The sequence below is a fragment of the Ceratosolen solmsi genome, unplaced genomic scaffold, assembly GCF_000503995.2.
Source record: "Ceratosolen solmsi marchali unplaced genomic scaffold, CerSol_1.0 scaffold7, whole genome shotgun sequence".
Taxonomy (NCBI): domain Eukaryota; kingdom Metazoa; phylum Arthropoda; class Insecta; order Hymenoptera; family Agaonidae; genus Ceratosolen; species Ceratosolen solmsi.
This window is the reverse complement of record NW_011948413.1, coordinates 12262617-12278409: the sequence shown is the minus strand read 5'-3', so window position 1 is coordinate 12278409 and position 15793 is coordinate 12262617. Positions and strand designations below refer to the sequence as shown.

Below are 15793 nucleotides of genomic sequence, written 5' to 3'. Positions count from 1 at the left end.
AAAAAAACGAAAAATGGAAAAATAATGGTAACGAAGAAAAATGAATTGTTACAAAAACGAAATAATCATCATTCATTGTAAATTTTTTCACGTGTACGAACACCGCTTGGAGTATTGTTATTTTTTTTTTTATTTTTTATTTTTTTTTTTTATTTTTTTATTTTTTTTGTTTGTTTATATAGAATAATGCAGGCAAAGAGTGGATTTATGTATATTATCGAAAACTACAAAATTACCATTATTTACATAGGCAATACGCTATTCCAAATGGAATTTAATTGATCAATTGAAAGATTTTAAAAATTAGTTTTCTCTATATTATAAGAATAAGATTAATAATGAAATTAGAGGTTACATACATGTCAATTTCAGCCTTTTGGTACAATTTTATCGCTTTGCTTTTACCTGCCTGGATTTGATTTTAATTGTATTCGCTAACGAATATATTTTAATTCCAACATAACGCAAAGGCATTAAATTATTTTTCACACGTAAATAGTAACATAATTCAATAGTACCTGTTGTGGCTCCTATTGAAATTGAAATTGTCGATTAATAGAACGTAAAATCATTTTTTTAATAGTCTTGACGTTAACTAAAGGATAATAATATAGACAACGATGGATAATCGTTAAAAATATTTTAATCTGCATAGATAATTGAATAAAATTTCAATCATAGATTTATTTAAAAATCATATCGATCTATTATTGATTTATATAATCAAATTAATAATGAAGCTACAGTTTGTTTTATTCGCGTGGAATAATCGATCAAGGCAAAGCGACAATACATCAATTTAATAAACGAAAGTCTTCAAATTATTTTTTATGATACTAAGACTTTTGTAAACTTTTAGAAGTTGTGCTTTGCATAAAATACGTCTTGAAGGAAATATAAAAACAAAACAAAACAAAACAAAAAAAAAACATAAACAAAAACAAAAATAAAATATCTAAGGTACGATGTACTGTGCATAACATTATAAAATTTATGTAGTTTCTAAGAGCTGTCGTTATAAGTAAAAAATGAATTCGAATGAAATTTCGTTCATGAATAAAGTGAACTATATTCAGGACAAGCGACGTAGCCAATAAAAATACCTCTGTGATTTTGTAAAAATTTCGTCGAATTTTAAATTTAATTATCGTCTGTCAGAGCTGTAAAAAATAAAAAAAAACAAAACAAAAAGAAAAAGAAAAAAAAAACTATAACTGTTTCGTTTTGCCATCTGCTCATTAGTAAATAAAAAACGCATTTTTGTACACACATTGTCAAGCTCTGTATAATCGCGTGAAGCTGCAAATACAAAAGCACGTAACGAGCAGATCTTTAAATCTGAATGATTATCGATAAGATTAATTCGGCATCATAACAAAAGTTAACATATATTTGTACAATTCCCGTAACTACTATAATATTACAGTACTGACAAAAGATATATTTTTAAAAGAATAAAACAACAATGTATGAAAATCAATTTGTATAAATGTAGAATTCATACATGCACGCACATTTAATAGTTCCACAAATGTACTAATATTAATATGAAAGTATATACGTACATGAGCGAAGATTCATTAAGAGAAAAATTTGCAATTCTCATGCAAAAGGTTGCAAGAAGGAAGACCTTCATAGTAGTTGTCTAATCAATTCATTCGAGAAAAATACTTAAATTGAGTATAATTTTAGAAATTAATGTGTAACTTATGTAATACTTGAATTATAAAATTATGCTCAAGGTTAGTGTTTTTTTTTTTTTTTTTTTTAATTTTTTTTTCTTTTCTAAGTAAAATCAGGACTACGAATTGGCCTGGTTAAACAATCGTATTTAGATGAACAAAAAAAAAAGAAAAAAAAAAAGAAAGAAAGAAAGAAAGATAAAAAGAAAAAAACAAATAAGACTGGTTTAAAAAATAAAAAATAAATAAATGTTAAAAAAGAATGAGAAAATAAGGTCGAATGAGACGGGAGTTGACTGAAAAATCGTACATTGTAATTCTTAACATGGAGAGCAGATTTTAAATAAAGTTTAGTTGGAGCTAATGCGGTGTTTACGTAGTAACGGTGAATTTAATTTACGGTGAAAAATGTCAACTGTCCTCATTTCTGCCACGTGTTATTTTATATCTCGATAGCAAATAAATAGAAATTTCGGGACAGCGATCCAAATGCGTTCAATAATGAAAATTATCTCGCTGCAATCCGCAATTATTATTATTATTATTATTATTATTATTATTATTATTATTATTATTATATAGCGCCCTTGGAGTTGGAGAAAACTGTGTAAATAAATTGCAAAAAAATCAAATTATTTGCAAAAATATTGATTTACGTTTTATATATTATTTCATAACTTTCTAAAATGTCATATACCGGTTTTCTTAGTCGTAAGGCCGATAACCATATAATTCCCAACACTTTTTATAATTGCAATTTCAAATGCAATTCTTCCATTCGTATTTGTAATTAGTACATAAAATTTAAATATGTTTTAGGTGCAATTTTTAAGAATAAAATATCAAACGATTGCACAAAATGAGACATATTAGTAAAATCATTTATAAATTGATTAGATTCCTCCTATTTTAATAATCTTTCTGCCCTCGTTCATTTAATTATTTACTCATTTTGTAGCTTTTATGGAACTAATTAAGCAGAATGGAATTATGATTTGCCTACTGTCCTTAGGATTTTAAATTAAATTAATAATAACTTTTACTTTTAATACGATTGTTTTGAAAAATTTTCAACAAAGTATTATAATCATTGAATCAACACATTTCATTATCGAGTATTTTTTTTTGTAAAAAAAGTACATCTAATAATATGTTTTTTGTTCTTTTTTTTTTTTTAATTATCATTATTGTTACATTAACATTGTGTGTAATAATAATAATAGAATGGATGATAAAATATTCATTACAATTGTGTATAACTTTTATTAAAAACAAAGTACTGATGCTACATGCTGATCATAGACAATATTACATCGAGTTTCTTTTTTTAATTCGCATATAAAGAATTTACGAATTTATTTTATATAAAAAAAAAAAAAAAAAAAAAAAAAAAAAAAAAAAAAAAAAAAAAAAAAAAAAAAGTAATAATAATAATAAATAATGAACATTCATACAACGTATTTAGCGATTACATCGAAATCAGCTGTTTTTCTATTCCATGTGAAATGTCCTGTGTATTAACAATGCTCAACCGTTTACACGTTTTTTCTTTAATTTAATCTCTCGTTATTATGGAAATATGTTTTATGTCGTTTCGAATCAATCAATATTAATGATAATTATAACTGGTATATTTATATATAAATATTTATCATTCCAGTGTCACCATTACATTTTTTGCCATTAATGCAAGCTAGTGTTGACCGAATAATGTTATCGAATATAATTACATAGAAATTTGTCTCGAAGACTTTCTATAATTTCGACTTCTGTCTCACACTTTTTATTCCGCCTTTTCGAACATTTGAGCTCTTAGCAACTTTCGGCAGTAACTATTTCTTAGAATTTCATAATCACAAGTTTATTCATTTTTACGTCGATGCTGACAATTGACCAGTATTAACTAATAATTTTTTTTATCTTTCGGGTTTATGAAAGAAATCAAATTCTTATACTTAATCATGAATATTCTTTATGTACTAACTTATAATGTCATCAAATAGTAACGCCTCGCCAATTCGCATTAGTGTCTTTATCGAGCTATCGCGACTATTATTTTCATTGATCACGCAATTAATGCTTCTTTTCTTTTTTGTTGATGTTATTAATTGAGATCGTAAAGGCCATACTTGAATCGTGGAGACGACCTACACGCGATCGAGAAGGCACAGAATTCTATATAAGTAATCGATAACTATATAAAACTTGTCGCGACTCGTATTTTATTTGACAGTTCGTAACAAAATATGCCTTTTTAATTAAATATGAAGCTTTTGGCTAGAAGATAATGTTACATGATCACGTTTTCTCGGTAGGGACATACCAAGTCTCTTCACATTAATGTAAAACAGCGGTTTTCAATGCAATCATAAAATATATTATTATGTAATATAATAAAATTTCATAGATGAAAATATTTCATTTATTTCCTGAATTTATTAAATATAAGTAATCGAATGATATGTGTGACGTATGTCTAATACTTGATTTCATAATTATATTATAAAGTTACATTATGGCTAAAATTCTTTTTTCTAAAATTTACTCGCGATATGTGTCACAAAAGAAATATTTTAAAAAATTTCAAATGTTTTAACAATTTAGAAAAACTATTTTATATTGAATGCAACTAGTTTTAGATTTTTGTTCCGTATGCTGTAAAAATATGAGCTTTAGATAGATATAATAAGGTTTTTCTTTTCTTTCAAATACGTTACCTTCATTGATTATATTTTCACGCGCAAGTAAATATTTACAACTTGAGTCTTTTTACTTTCGTACGTGGCTAGCCACATCTCATTCATTTAATTATTTATCCTTTTCTTTAAATATCGAATAAAAGTATTATAATATAATACATAACAAAATATATTTTAATGAATTTAATAAGTTGTTGTATACATAAATATATATATATATATATATATATATATATATATATCTTACACGCACACGCCCACATATAAAACAATCTATTATATTAATTAAAATTATTTTTTTGTCATACTTATATATATATATATACGTAATAATAAGGTTTATGTGTTTAGTATGATATCATTAAGTCTACTAAATTATTAATTGAATAAAGAAAAATGTAATCAATATGAGAAGTACTTGGCTTGATAACAAAAATTAAATTACCAATAATTTTCAATAAATTTTTACTAGTATAGCAATTATAAATAGAATTTTTTTTTATATACTAATTAGATCAAAAGTCAGCACAAAGCAAATTGAGTTTAATATTCAAATATATGTTGATAATTAATTTATAATAAATTTTGCATTTATTATTTCCGTTTGATTTCGAACAATTTTTTGTTATCGATTATCGTATTGCTTCATTTTTTAAATAATAAAACTTTCTGATATGATTTAATTTGATATTAGTATACGTGTATATGTTTCAATAAATAAATAAATATCGCTTATCCTTATTACGTAGATTAGTTGTTACGTATGGAGTTAAGTCCTCGTTTCGAAGTATTTATTCTCTTTCTTTCATCGACATTAACATTTTTAAAGACAGTTGGAAATAATGCGACTATAATTCTGTTAAATAATCTCGATTCTTCATCTTAAATTGTAAATATAGTTTCCACATATTTCTCAATAAGTTAATAAATGACATTTGCAATAAAATAATGCATTTACGATTAATAATATAGTTTAATTAGCAAGATAGTCTATGTATATATATATATGGGTATATGTATGTATGTATATTTTTTTCGGTGCTTTTAACGGTTATTATCGGTTCCCGTATCCGCATTGGTACATGTTCTTTTGGCATATGTATGACAAATCTTTAATCGATAATTCGTCAGTGTATTTACAATTAATCCCATTCCATCGCTTCCGCAATTTATTATGCAAATCGATACTTTATTCAAGCGCTAAACTAGCGTCTTCAACAAGATTTCCACCTCATCTACCTATTGTTGTAATTACATTGATAAAAGCGGATTTTTTACCTCCAACTGGTCAATTAACTATATGTTCTGGCGTCTTAGTCTATGTCGGGTTAAATCATTAAATGTGACGGAGAATCACATTATTCTTGGTAAGTTTGTGCCAAATCGCTAGTGCATTCAGTCTAGTTCAGATGATTAAAGCAACTAAAGTAAAAACTCCGACATGATAAAAGATCCGGTGGGCGGAGTCCCAATCGAGAGCAAATTGGCCTGCGTGAAAAGCCCTTGCATGACCGCTCGGAAAGTATTAGTATCGTCTTCATCTAGACTGCTCATAACAGTGCCAATGACTCTTAATCTAAATAAACGCGATCGTCCCCTGGGCGACGCCTGCGAGCTGGTATATACATCGTGCACGGGGAGTCAAAGTTGTCCCGTCTCCAGGGCCTTGTTAATGTCGACGGTGAGTGCGGCGAGGGTCGTCCTGAGCTCGGAGTCTTGTCCAAAAACGGCTTCGAGGAAGTCCGGATGGACAAGAAAGTCGAATATCTGGTCGCAACGCTCGCACGACTTGTCAGTGAGATGAGGCCTGATGAGGGCCTGGACCGAGGCTCGACAGCGCTCGAGCGATTTCACCAGGTACGAGCGCTCGTAGCTGAAATCGAGCTCGTAGAAGGAGAGGACGGCCATGGCCGTCGAGCGCAGCGCGCGACGAACATCCTCGATGTGGCCAGCGTCACCTGGGCCTAGCTGCTGGTTCCGGTGTAGCAGGCCGATCTGTTGGCAAATACATCGTTAAGAGCTAAGAATTCACTTGGGTTTGGATTTATTATCAGACACCTACCAGACACCCACCAGACACGATAAGACGTATTTTAGCGCGCAACTAACCTTTCTACATTATTTAGGAATATTAATTTTAAGGAATATTAATATTACAATTTGCGATGCTTTGAAGGTTATAGGCGATATGGGTGACTTTATTTTAATCAACTTTATGATGATTTTCCATTACACTCTCAGCGAAATAAACAACTTTATTGTCTTTGGAATTCACGTCGATGTTTGTGTTAGTATATCGAAAAGGTTTATATCGATTGCATAGACTTTTGCGAAAGAGAGTAGTACGGGAATGGAAACAATAATTGTTATTTCTACGAGCTGCTTACAAAATTTCTATAACTAATGAAAGTCATTAAAGAACATAAAATTTTCTCGAATGCTGACTTTGTTTCGCTGCTGACATATGTCTGCATACTTTTGTATGCTAAAGTTTAATTTTATAACCGTGCTCAAACGGAATTATCTCCGAAAAAGCCGCGATTAATCTTAAAATTAACATTACAATGCAAAATAACAAATTAATTACAGTAGCAGTGGAATGTATTATTTATTTCTTATTTTAATTTATTTTACGAGAGTATAAACGTATTCTATAATAAAAATTCATGCTTTTGTCAAATCAATACAAAATAAATAGCTCCATCCTTATTTATTATTCTTGATTATTTAAAATAAAATTATAAATTTAAATACGTCAATGACAGGAGTGCGATGTAGGGATTAAACTAAAAAAAAATGAAATTTCAACCAATCATTTTTAATTTGTTCGTTAATTACATTCATCCTAACATTATTACATGTATATTCAATATGTATGTATCTATAAAAATATAATTTCTTAATAGAAGTATAAATCTACCAAAAAATATATATATATATATATATATATATTAATAAATTAAAGATATTTTCGTGAGACATTATGTCGAATTATGCCGTAAATAAATTAATTAAACAAAGCTGAAATTTCACAGTTAATTATTAATACTACCGAGTGAAATCTCCTTACTTTTATAAAATTTAATTACATTGCAATAAAATATTTTATAAAATATATGCAATAAGTATACGTTATTAAATTTACACATTAATGCAAAGTGCAGATTAGAAATATAATTTTAACATTAATCAAAGCATTCGATTATTGAACATTTAAAAATTATTATAACACTTTAAGACTATTAAGAATAATTATTAATGTACATTTAGTATTTTAAAAATTTAACAAATAATGATTAACAAAGAACCATTATTAACATGAAGAAAATCCATAAAAAAAAAATACCTTGTAAAAGCAATACGATCAATATGGTAAAGAAGATTAATGTAAAGGAAAGTATAATTTAATATGAAAAGAGAGCTAAAAAAAAAAATGGAAGAAGAAGATGAAGAAGATGAAGAAGTAAAGCTGCGTAAAAATGGAATGACTTACTAGATTCAATTCCCAGTTACTTCTACGAATTTACAAAATTTTTGGATCTTTTATAAAACTTTTACCCAATCATAGATATTCGATTATCAATTATTAAGAATATCAGTATAAAGTATTTTCTATGATGAATTTTATATTGATATAATCTGTCCTTTTTTTTCTTCTTAATGCTAAATAATGATATTCGTTTGTAAAGTCAGTTTATATAAATTATGCTATAGTCAATTTACCAAAAATTAATATGTAAAAATAAAGTAGCGTAAAGCTTGTATTGAAACATTGTACGAAAGAAAATTTCTTCCAATAATTAATATAATTGTAGATAATACAAAAATTTTAGGAATGATTTTTCTTTTTTTTTTCTCTCTCTCTCTGTTTTTAATTTTTGTAAGCAATATATTCGTGAATTACATTACAATAACCATATCATTTTAACCCATAAAAAAAAAAAAAAACAAGTTGGAGGACAATGGATTGTAAACTTGAGGAGATAAAACTGTAGGTGAAAGCTTATTTATTTAAAAGGTTTGTGGCCATACTTTTAAAGATACGTTGAAAGGGTCGTGATTTATAAGCCATGGAATTGTATCTGAGAGGTAGTTATTTGCACATACGGGACATACACTCATTGTTAAAATCTATTCGATATTTCTTTTAATTTAAAATCTTCAGGTATCCGTATCAAGTGTTTGCTTTCTCAATTACAGAGCGCTTGAGGATTTCATGTATGTCGGTGTCGAGTACTATTGAATACCACGTTCAAGTTATTAAACTACAAACTACAAAGTCGGAGATTTATTTAGGTCTCCCTTTCAGTCACTTGCACACGTAATACTCGTGGATCATGAAATAGAGCGTTGCAGCAATCAATGATATTAATAAGTAGAATCGTTCGCGCCTACGTAATGTACATAAATTTATGTAGTCTGATAAACGAATGATTTGAATTCTTCGATTTAGGATTTATTATCTCGAGCTCGTTAACGTAAATACTAGAAATCAGTGGCGAAAAAGCTTAAACAGTCAGCATAGCAATAATATCTATAGAAAAGAGATCATTGGATACAGGATGACAATATTAAAAAAATGTATTGTGAAATTTGTTATGTAAGACGCGTAAGCTTGGCATAGTGGAATCGTAAGACCGAAGCTCAACCAATCACTACCGTACATTAAAAAATATAATAAGTTTAATACAATTGACACTGTAAATCATATTTCAACAATAGAAAAGTGACTATTTTGAAAAATGAAGACTATGATCGATTTCACGACTCCCATAATAGCTTCATCATAAGCTCGGCAATGCAATGTTTCATTGAACCACGTTGAAGCAAAGGAAAAAGCTCGGAGCTCTAAGGCGAGCAGCTACCTCTCCTCCTACCTTTATCGACAGCTTCACGATATTCTTGAGCACCTTCTCCGGCAGCTTCTTATCGAGATGCTGACTTTTCCTCGTCGCGCGCTCCATGAGCTTGAAGAGGTTGTCCAATAAGGAGGTCGTTGCATCGTCGATGAGTAGCGATCTGCCGGCGTTCGATGCAGCGAAACGGCCCAGCAGTTTCTTCTGGGCTCTGAGGCCGAGGTCCCGTGCCCTGCTACTCGTCATCGTCGTTGTCGTTGTGGTTCCAACACCACCGCCGCCGCCGCCGCCGCCGCCACCACTAGGTCCCGCCGGATATACTCCACCACCACCTGTAGCCGCGGACTGCATCACTACGCACATATCAATGAAGCATGAATTTCTCGTAATTTTGCTTATCTATTTTTTCCTTAAACTTATTTCCATTCTCCTCTCCCCCACCCCCACCCCCCTCCCCATCATCATCATCATCATCATCCATCGCCCCATCTCCCCACCTCCCACCACTCACGACACTTTTTTCAAAGCCCTCGACTATTGCGAGACGCGCGAATAATTCTTCGACGATTCGGCGAATTAAAACATTTGTCATTTCACTTTTCCTTTTGGCGTATTACCGATTCATTTGTCATCTTGCTGCTAATGAATTCGAATTTTTATAAGGATTTAATATCCGTTATTTTAGAGCGAGCCAAATACATATAAATAAGATTCACAAATATGTAGAAATAAATGTGTATTACAGGGAACAAAAAATTAATTAAGTGCTTGAAGAATGGCAAATTTGCACGTAATTAAATTAGATTTTCTTTTATCTTTATTTTCTTTTTTTCTTTTTACAAGAAATATTTACGCAAACGTAATCTAACGATACTATTCGTTTCAAAATAAATAAATAAATTAAAATTTCTTAAATTTTAAATTTAATCTTATCTTTGATGATGCATATCTTGATAAGTTTGTACTTTTTTTTGTCTTCGTTAATGTCAAAAATACAATAATAGATTTTCTTTATTTTCAGGAATAATTTTGAATTGTCGAATGATCAAGTGCCTTGTTTTTTTTCTATAGAACGACTAATTTTAATATGGAATATTTACTCTAATAAGTCAAGTATTATATCTCCGTTTAACAATGTTGGATCAAACGATCGAACATATTTACGAGTCTCAAGCGCACCTCATCCTTTAAAGTTTTATTCCTTCTAAATTCAATAATTCACATGATATAATAGTACTAACTTGTATGTATAAAACAGAAATTAATTTTCATTGACAAATTATGTGTTATCTAAGATCTTATCCTAAATCATAACTAAATGTAAATATTGAATCGAGTGTGCATGTTGTTACAATACATATTCTTATGAATTTAACCTTTTTAATGTTGAAATAGTAGTTTTGTATAAAATATGTATAGGACAATGAAAGTAGACAGTTATAGAGTATCTCTAACGAGTAACGTAAACGCGTGAATTATAATTTTTAGTCAGTAATAAAGTAAGTATTTATAAATGTAAAATACGGTAATTGCAGATTCGTTCTTAGAACGATAATACAGTAATGTCATTATGTGTTATTATGTGTCATTATATCATTATGCTTGAAAATTATGCTATTTGAATTGAGAAAGGTCGATTTGTAAACAGCACAATTTCATGTAATCGATTCAATTGCTGCATGTATAAAATTAGATTAATTGTATACTATATTTAAAAACTCAGTCTTATAAGACTGATTAACTTCACCTTTCGAGGCAGGAGGCATTGAAATCGTAACTATGTCAAGATCGATCCTAAGTAATTAAAATAATATCGTTGTACTTTACATAAGTCTTCAAATTTATATATATATATATATATATATATATATATACATATAAATAATTTTATTTGAAGAAGGACGTTATTAAGGATCTTGAGATATACAGAATTATAAAGGCTCTCGATGACGCATTAATTTCTTGAAAGATTCTTATTGATTGCACTTTGAAATTTATACTTAAATATATTAATTTGCAATTCCTATACACTCATTTCATTCGACATTGTTGAATAATTTTTTTTTTTCTTTTTTTTTTCTGTTTTTGTTAGCTTACACACATTTTAATTGCCAATCCAATATCAATTATCACGCTCGTCCTAAACCGAGCATAGCCAAACTTTATCTAATTGTCACAGCGATTACTCATCATCTCCTCTTTATTAGTCATACAATTGGCAGTTATTTTGTCTGATGTGACGAAAGCTAAAAACAAAACTAAATACACTTACATAATATCGATTGCCAGTAACTTCGTACTTATTCAACGCAAGTGTGAGAGAATAACGCGGACTACCTTATGCATACTAATGTTATAAAAAGATCAATGCAATATTGAGATAGGACGAGCATTAATGGCCATGCACAAATCATTTATACAACTACGCGTGAATGCACAATGATAAGCGCAATGTTCATCTACTTACCATCGAACATGGGTAGATCGTAGTATCCTTGCTTGGGCGATAATGAAATCAGAAACTAAATAATGGTGCAGCGGTGTGTCCGAACGTGGGCTAACACAACTCAAGAAACTAAAATAAAAATTGGGTTTTATCCCCCATGTATAATGAAAGAAAAGGAAGGAAAAATTTGTTGTTACGCTCTCGAGTTCATTTCCCGTATTTAAGAGTCTCGATTTCGATAATTACGAATAATTATTGCTCAACGACGAGTTACTTTATAAATGACCTTTTATTATTTTACTGCGATATATATATATATATATATATATATATATGCACGTATGCGGACGTGTAATTATTTATCAAAAGTTTGAACGTCCACTTCAGCAAGTACATCCGTATAATTTTAGCGCACAAACTTCGTTATCTATACAAATTTAATATTTGACACGTAATATACGTAATGTACTATCGCGTTGCTGCTGCATTAACTTTGAAAAATGGCCTTTCAAAGACAACACGCGAGTCAAATACTTTGACAACGTACAGACTATTGTAATGCCGAAATGAAATAATATAATTTGTTTAAATATTATCGAGCGATATTCTGTATTTATTCTCATGTTACATGAATGGATGAATGGACTTGCATGTATTGTCATAGGCAGCGATGAAAACTTCATGAATGAAGTAAGGCCGATGAAAATTTTATTACAATTACTAGTCGACTACGCATTACAATGGAACGTCTATTAAACTCTAAGGAGACCATATAACAGACACTTAAAAGCTAGAAAGAAGAAGAACATTGGAGGGAAAATTGGACGTGAACGCGAATGATAATGGGAAATGTGGAAAGCACCGTTGCCACCCACAAGTAAATGTTCACGAGGAAAGAACGCCGGTGCGATTGTCGTTATCTCGGGATGTTATCTGAGAGAGGATAGGAAGGAGACGCCGAGCGGCCGAAAAACCGAATCCTCTCGATAGCCAAGGGAAGCGAGAGGTCCGAGCTAATCTCCTCCGGAGCACATTAAACGAGGGGATGTGGGAGAAAACTTTTGGGCAACGAGGTAGTCCGACGATCTTGTGAAGCCGTGGCCAGTGGTCAATAACCCGGGCGAACGTGCGGGCGAGGCAAAGGGCGCAAGATCAGCAGAGGACGACAGGACGAGCAGGACAAAACGATATCTCGTATAACGCACCTTGATTGCAGTCGCTCACGGCCACGAGGTGGTAGATCAGCCAACTTTGCAGTTCCATCAGCGCCGTACCCCACGCCACCTGCAACAGGCACACGATACTCGTTAGGGACGAGCTTTGTCAATTTTGCTCATCTCTCTCTCCCTCCCTCTCTCTCTCTCTCTCTCTCTCTCTCTGTTTTCTCTTGTTTGTTTTGCTTTTATTGGCAGTGCTCGTATAATATTGCGATCGTCGTTGCGTGTCGATGGCTGTCTCCTCTCTCTCTCTCTCTCTGTCTCTCTCTCTGTCATGGGGGAACTCGGAATCGGCTCGGCGACTTCCGTCTTACTTCTCGTTGGCCCCGCTTTATTCCGCTAGATTTCGCTTGCGATATTTTCCGTACTTTGGTTTATCGAGGCGACGTGTCATTGATTATCGAAGGTCGACAATGCGGGCACGAGGCGATCTCGTCTCGGCCTGATTAAGACTAATGGCACGGTGGGATTGCTCGACGCTTAGGACTGATTGCATTTTTGTAATTTTTTGTCATGCCCTTGGGCCGATATTGCGCTATTCGCGGAGATGCGTGAGAAATTAATTTTTTTTTTGTTTTTGTTTTCGCGGGGCATGGCTAATTTTTGGCAGAGTCCTAGTCGCATCCAATGTACGCTTTACGTATAAATATTACATGTAAGAGAGAATGTGAAAATGACTTGGATGGCTGTTGTGTGTTACGTCACGAGGTCCGAACAACGTTTACATTGTGCGTTGTATAATGTTTCATTTTATTAGAGCTTGCGACGTTCGCTGCTTTATGCAAAATACTTTGGAGCGCGATGAACATTTGCAAAAATTATTTGCAACGTGCAACATAGCATATCTAGGGCAATATGGCGTAATTTTTTTGCGATAATCTAATAAGTTTTGTCAAGATATATAAAGATAGAGCGCTATTGTTTTCACGAATTAATGATATTGCGTCACGAAAATTATTCTATTCGAAAAGTACTTTTCTCGCATACGTAACTTTCACGAAACTATGATAAGCGACATAATATTTTTCTGCGCGACACTAAATACCATTTACTACGGTTTGACAATAATATAAGACAAATTTGGCCAATTTATTATTAAACCATAGCATTCGTTGCCGATAAAGTAGTCGAGAAAATTTTCGAAATTATTATCATTTTATTAAATAATGTTATTAGTCGTCTATGTAAAGGTTATTAACGAAATTTTATAAAAATCGAATTGAACGTCTATCGCGACGCATGTATGAGCGGACGGGTGTGTGATATTTGTTATATGATACCTGTCGAGAAAAAATCCAAATTTTAAAGATAATGTAATCTAACGCATAAATTTTTTTAATAAATAAACAATGCTGAGTTTGCATTTCATTTTCAAAAGCTCTGGGTTTCGGTAAACACTACTCGCTAAATACCTCGTTCGTCATTCCATACTACCAATTAATGAAAAATATACAATTTAATCGATCAATTATTAAACTACTGTTTCGGATTAAAAAGCGTGGAAAAATTGTAAAATAACTTTCATCAAAAATAAAAAAAAAAAAAATCGACGAATTAGTCTACTCAATATGCCTATGAGATTCCCGTTTAATTTGGATTACGCAATTCGTCAACTCTTAAATCTTAAATTACATCGCAACTTATCGAGCGACTCGAAATCGAAACTTTCCATTGGCATGAGATTATTACGTAAGCTAAATATGACGTGCAAATACTAATGTTAAACCTCAATTAATACATATTTTTCGATTATCCGAATTGCTTCGCTTTCTTCTCTCGTTTAACATTTACTAAAATCACGAGTCTCAAGATAGTTGTTGGGATGGTTACAATTGCCAACGAACAGACCAGTCAATCGTCGACTCACTCACCCCTCTGACACTATCTTCACCTCGCCAAATCCAATCAGCAAAGTTTATACGTACGCCAGTTGGCCGAACCTTGGGATCCTCCTCGTCGGCCATCTTCATCGATACGTACGCGTGCAGTACTCTCGGCTCGAAATCATACGATATTCGTTGCTCGCGCGCTCGGCACTCGTACCTCGTCACGGCTATTTTTGCAAACATTCCCTTGTCGACGCTCTACCCTCCTACACGAGACGACGACATTTCTCAGCTACTTGGCCGAGTTTTTAGAGCTTCTGCTCGACGCACCCTCCCGTCACTGGTCCTCTTTTGCGCGCACAAAGAAGCCCCGGGAGGATCGGGCACTTGCGCACGATCCACGACTTTGCTCTTTAGCGATTAATGACAAATGTACTCGGACCGCCGAGTCTAAAGCTTGTGCCTTTGAGTGGGCGGTAAGTTGTGAGCGAGGGAAGAGCGATAAAACCAGGGCTTCCTTTGTTGATTTGGGCTGATAAATTGGTTGGTAAGGTATGCACAGGACGGAGAATTGTCGGTCGGAATAACCAATGTAAATGTACTCGGGCCGTTACGTCTATTTGGATTGGGGGGGGGGGGGAGATGAGCTTCTTCGTACGGGACGATAAAGCTCGTGGATCATTATTTATTATAATGGAGCTTGCTTTCCGAAGATAGAGCTTTACTTAAGGAAAATAAACGCAGCGACGTTAATGATTTGCGGGAAAGCTTTAGAGCATCGGAGAATGCTGTAAAGTTTAACGACGAGTTCTCTCTCTCTCTCTCTCTCTCTCTCTCTGTGTGTCTTAGCGACCTCTGTTAAAAAAATAGCACTCGGAGCAAGAGAATTTTGCCGCAATTTGCAATTAATTCATAGGGAAGTAAATTATTTAGGCAATAAGGAAGATATCGAGGATCAACGCGACATCGATAGAAAATTATGAATAGGCGTGCTGCTTTCCCTCATCCGTTCAATTGATAAGCCCCATATATCCTTACAACATCATTAAGCATTGTAGCGTACTCTT

The 15793-nt window shown here is 32.2% G+C and overlaps 1 protein-coding gene across 2 annotated transcripts; it reads right to left on the bottom strand.

The window, feature by feature from the left end:
- Positions 1-5631: 5631 nt before the first annotated feature.
- Positions 5632-14901, bottom strand: sigmar (Tumor necrosis factor alpha-induced protein 8-like protein sigmar). 2 transcript variants are annotated; one of them, XM_011506197.1, is made up of 4 exons: positions 14826-14895; positions 12889-12967; positions 9259-9590; positions 5632-6376 (listed from the first exon to the last, which is right to left on the bottom strand). In XM_011506197.1, the coding sequence occupies exons 1-4, from the start codon at positions 14868-14870 to the stop codon at positions 6023-6025; spliced, it is 810 nt and encodes a 269-aa protein (XP_011504499.1). In that variant the 5' UTR covers positions 14871-14895; the 3' UTR covers positions 5632-6022. The 2 variants fall into 2 exon arrangements, 1 of the variants encoding a protein (XP_011504499.1); XR_913064.1 differs by lacking the exons at positions 5632-6376; positions 9259-9590 and adding an exon at positions 11736-11812 and having other exon boundaries at positions 14826-14901.
- Between the last annotated feature and the right edge of the window lie 892 nt (positions 14902-15793).

What these genes read in the sequence shown, in the direction of transcription:
- sigmar (XM_011506197.1), bottom strand. Translation starts at nt 14,870, where the DNA reads ATGAAGATGGCCGACGAGGAGGATCCCAAGGTTCGGCCAACTGGC. An exon ending in CCAAGGTTCGGCCAACTGGC is followed by an intron (nt 12,968 to 14,825) that starts GTACGTATAAAC and finishes TGCCTGTTGCAG; the next exon opens with GTGGCGTGGGGTACGGCGCT. An exon ending in TCGTGAAGCTGTCGATAAAG is followed by an intron (nt 6,377 to 9,258) that starts GTAGGAGGAGAG and finishes ATTTGCCAACAG; the next exon opens with ATCGGCCTGCTACACCGGAA.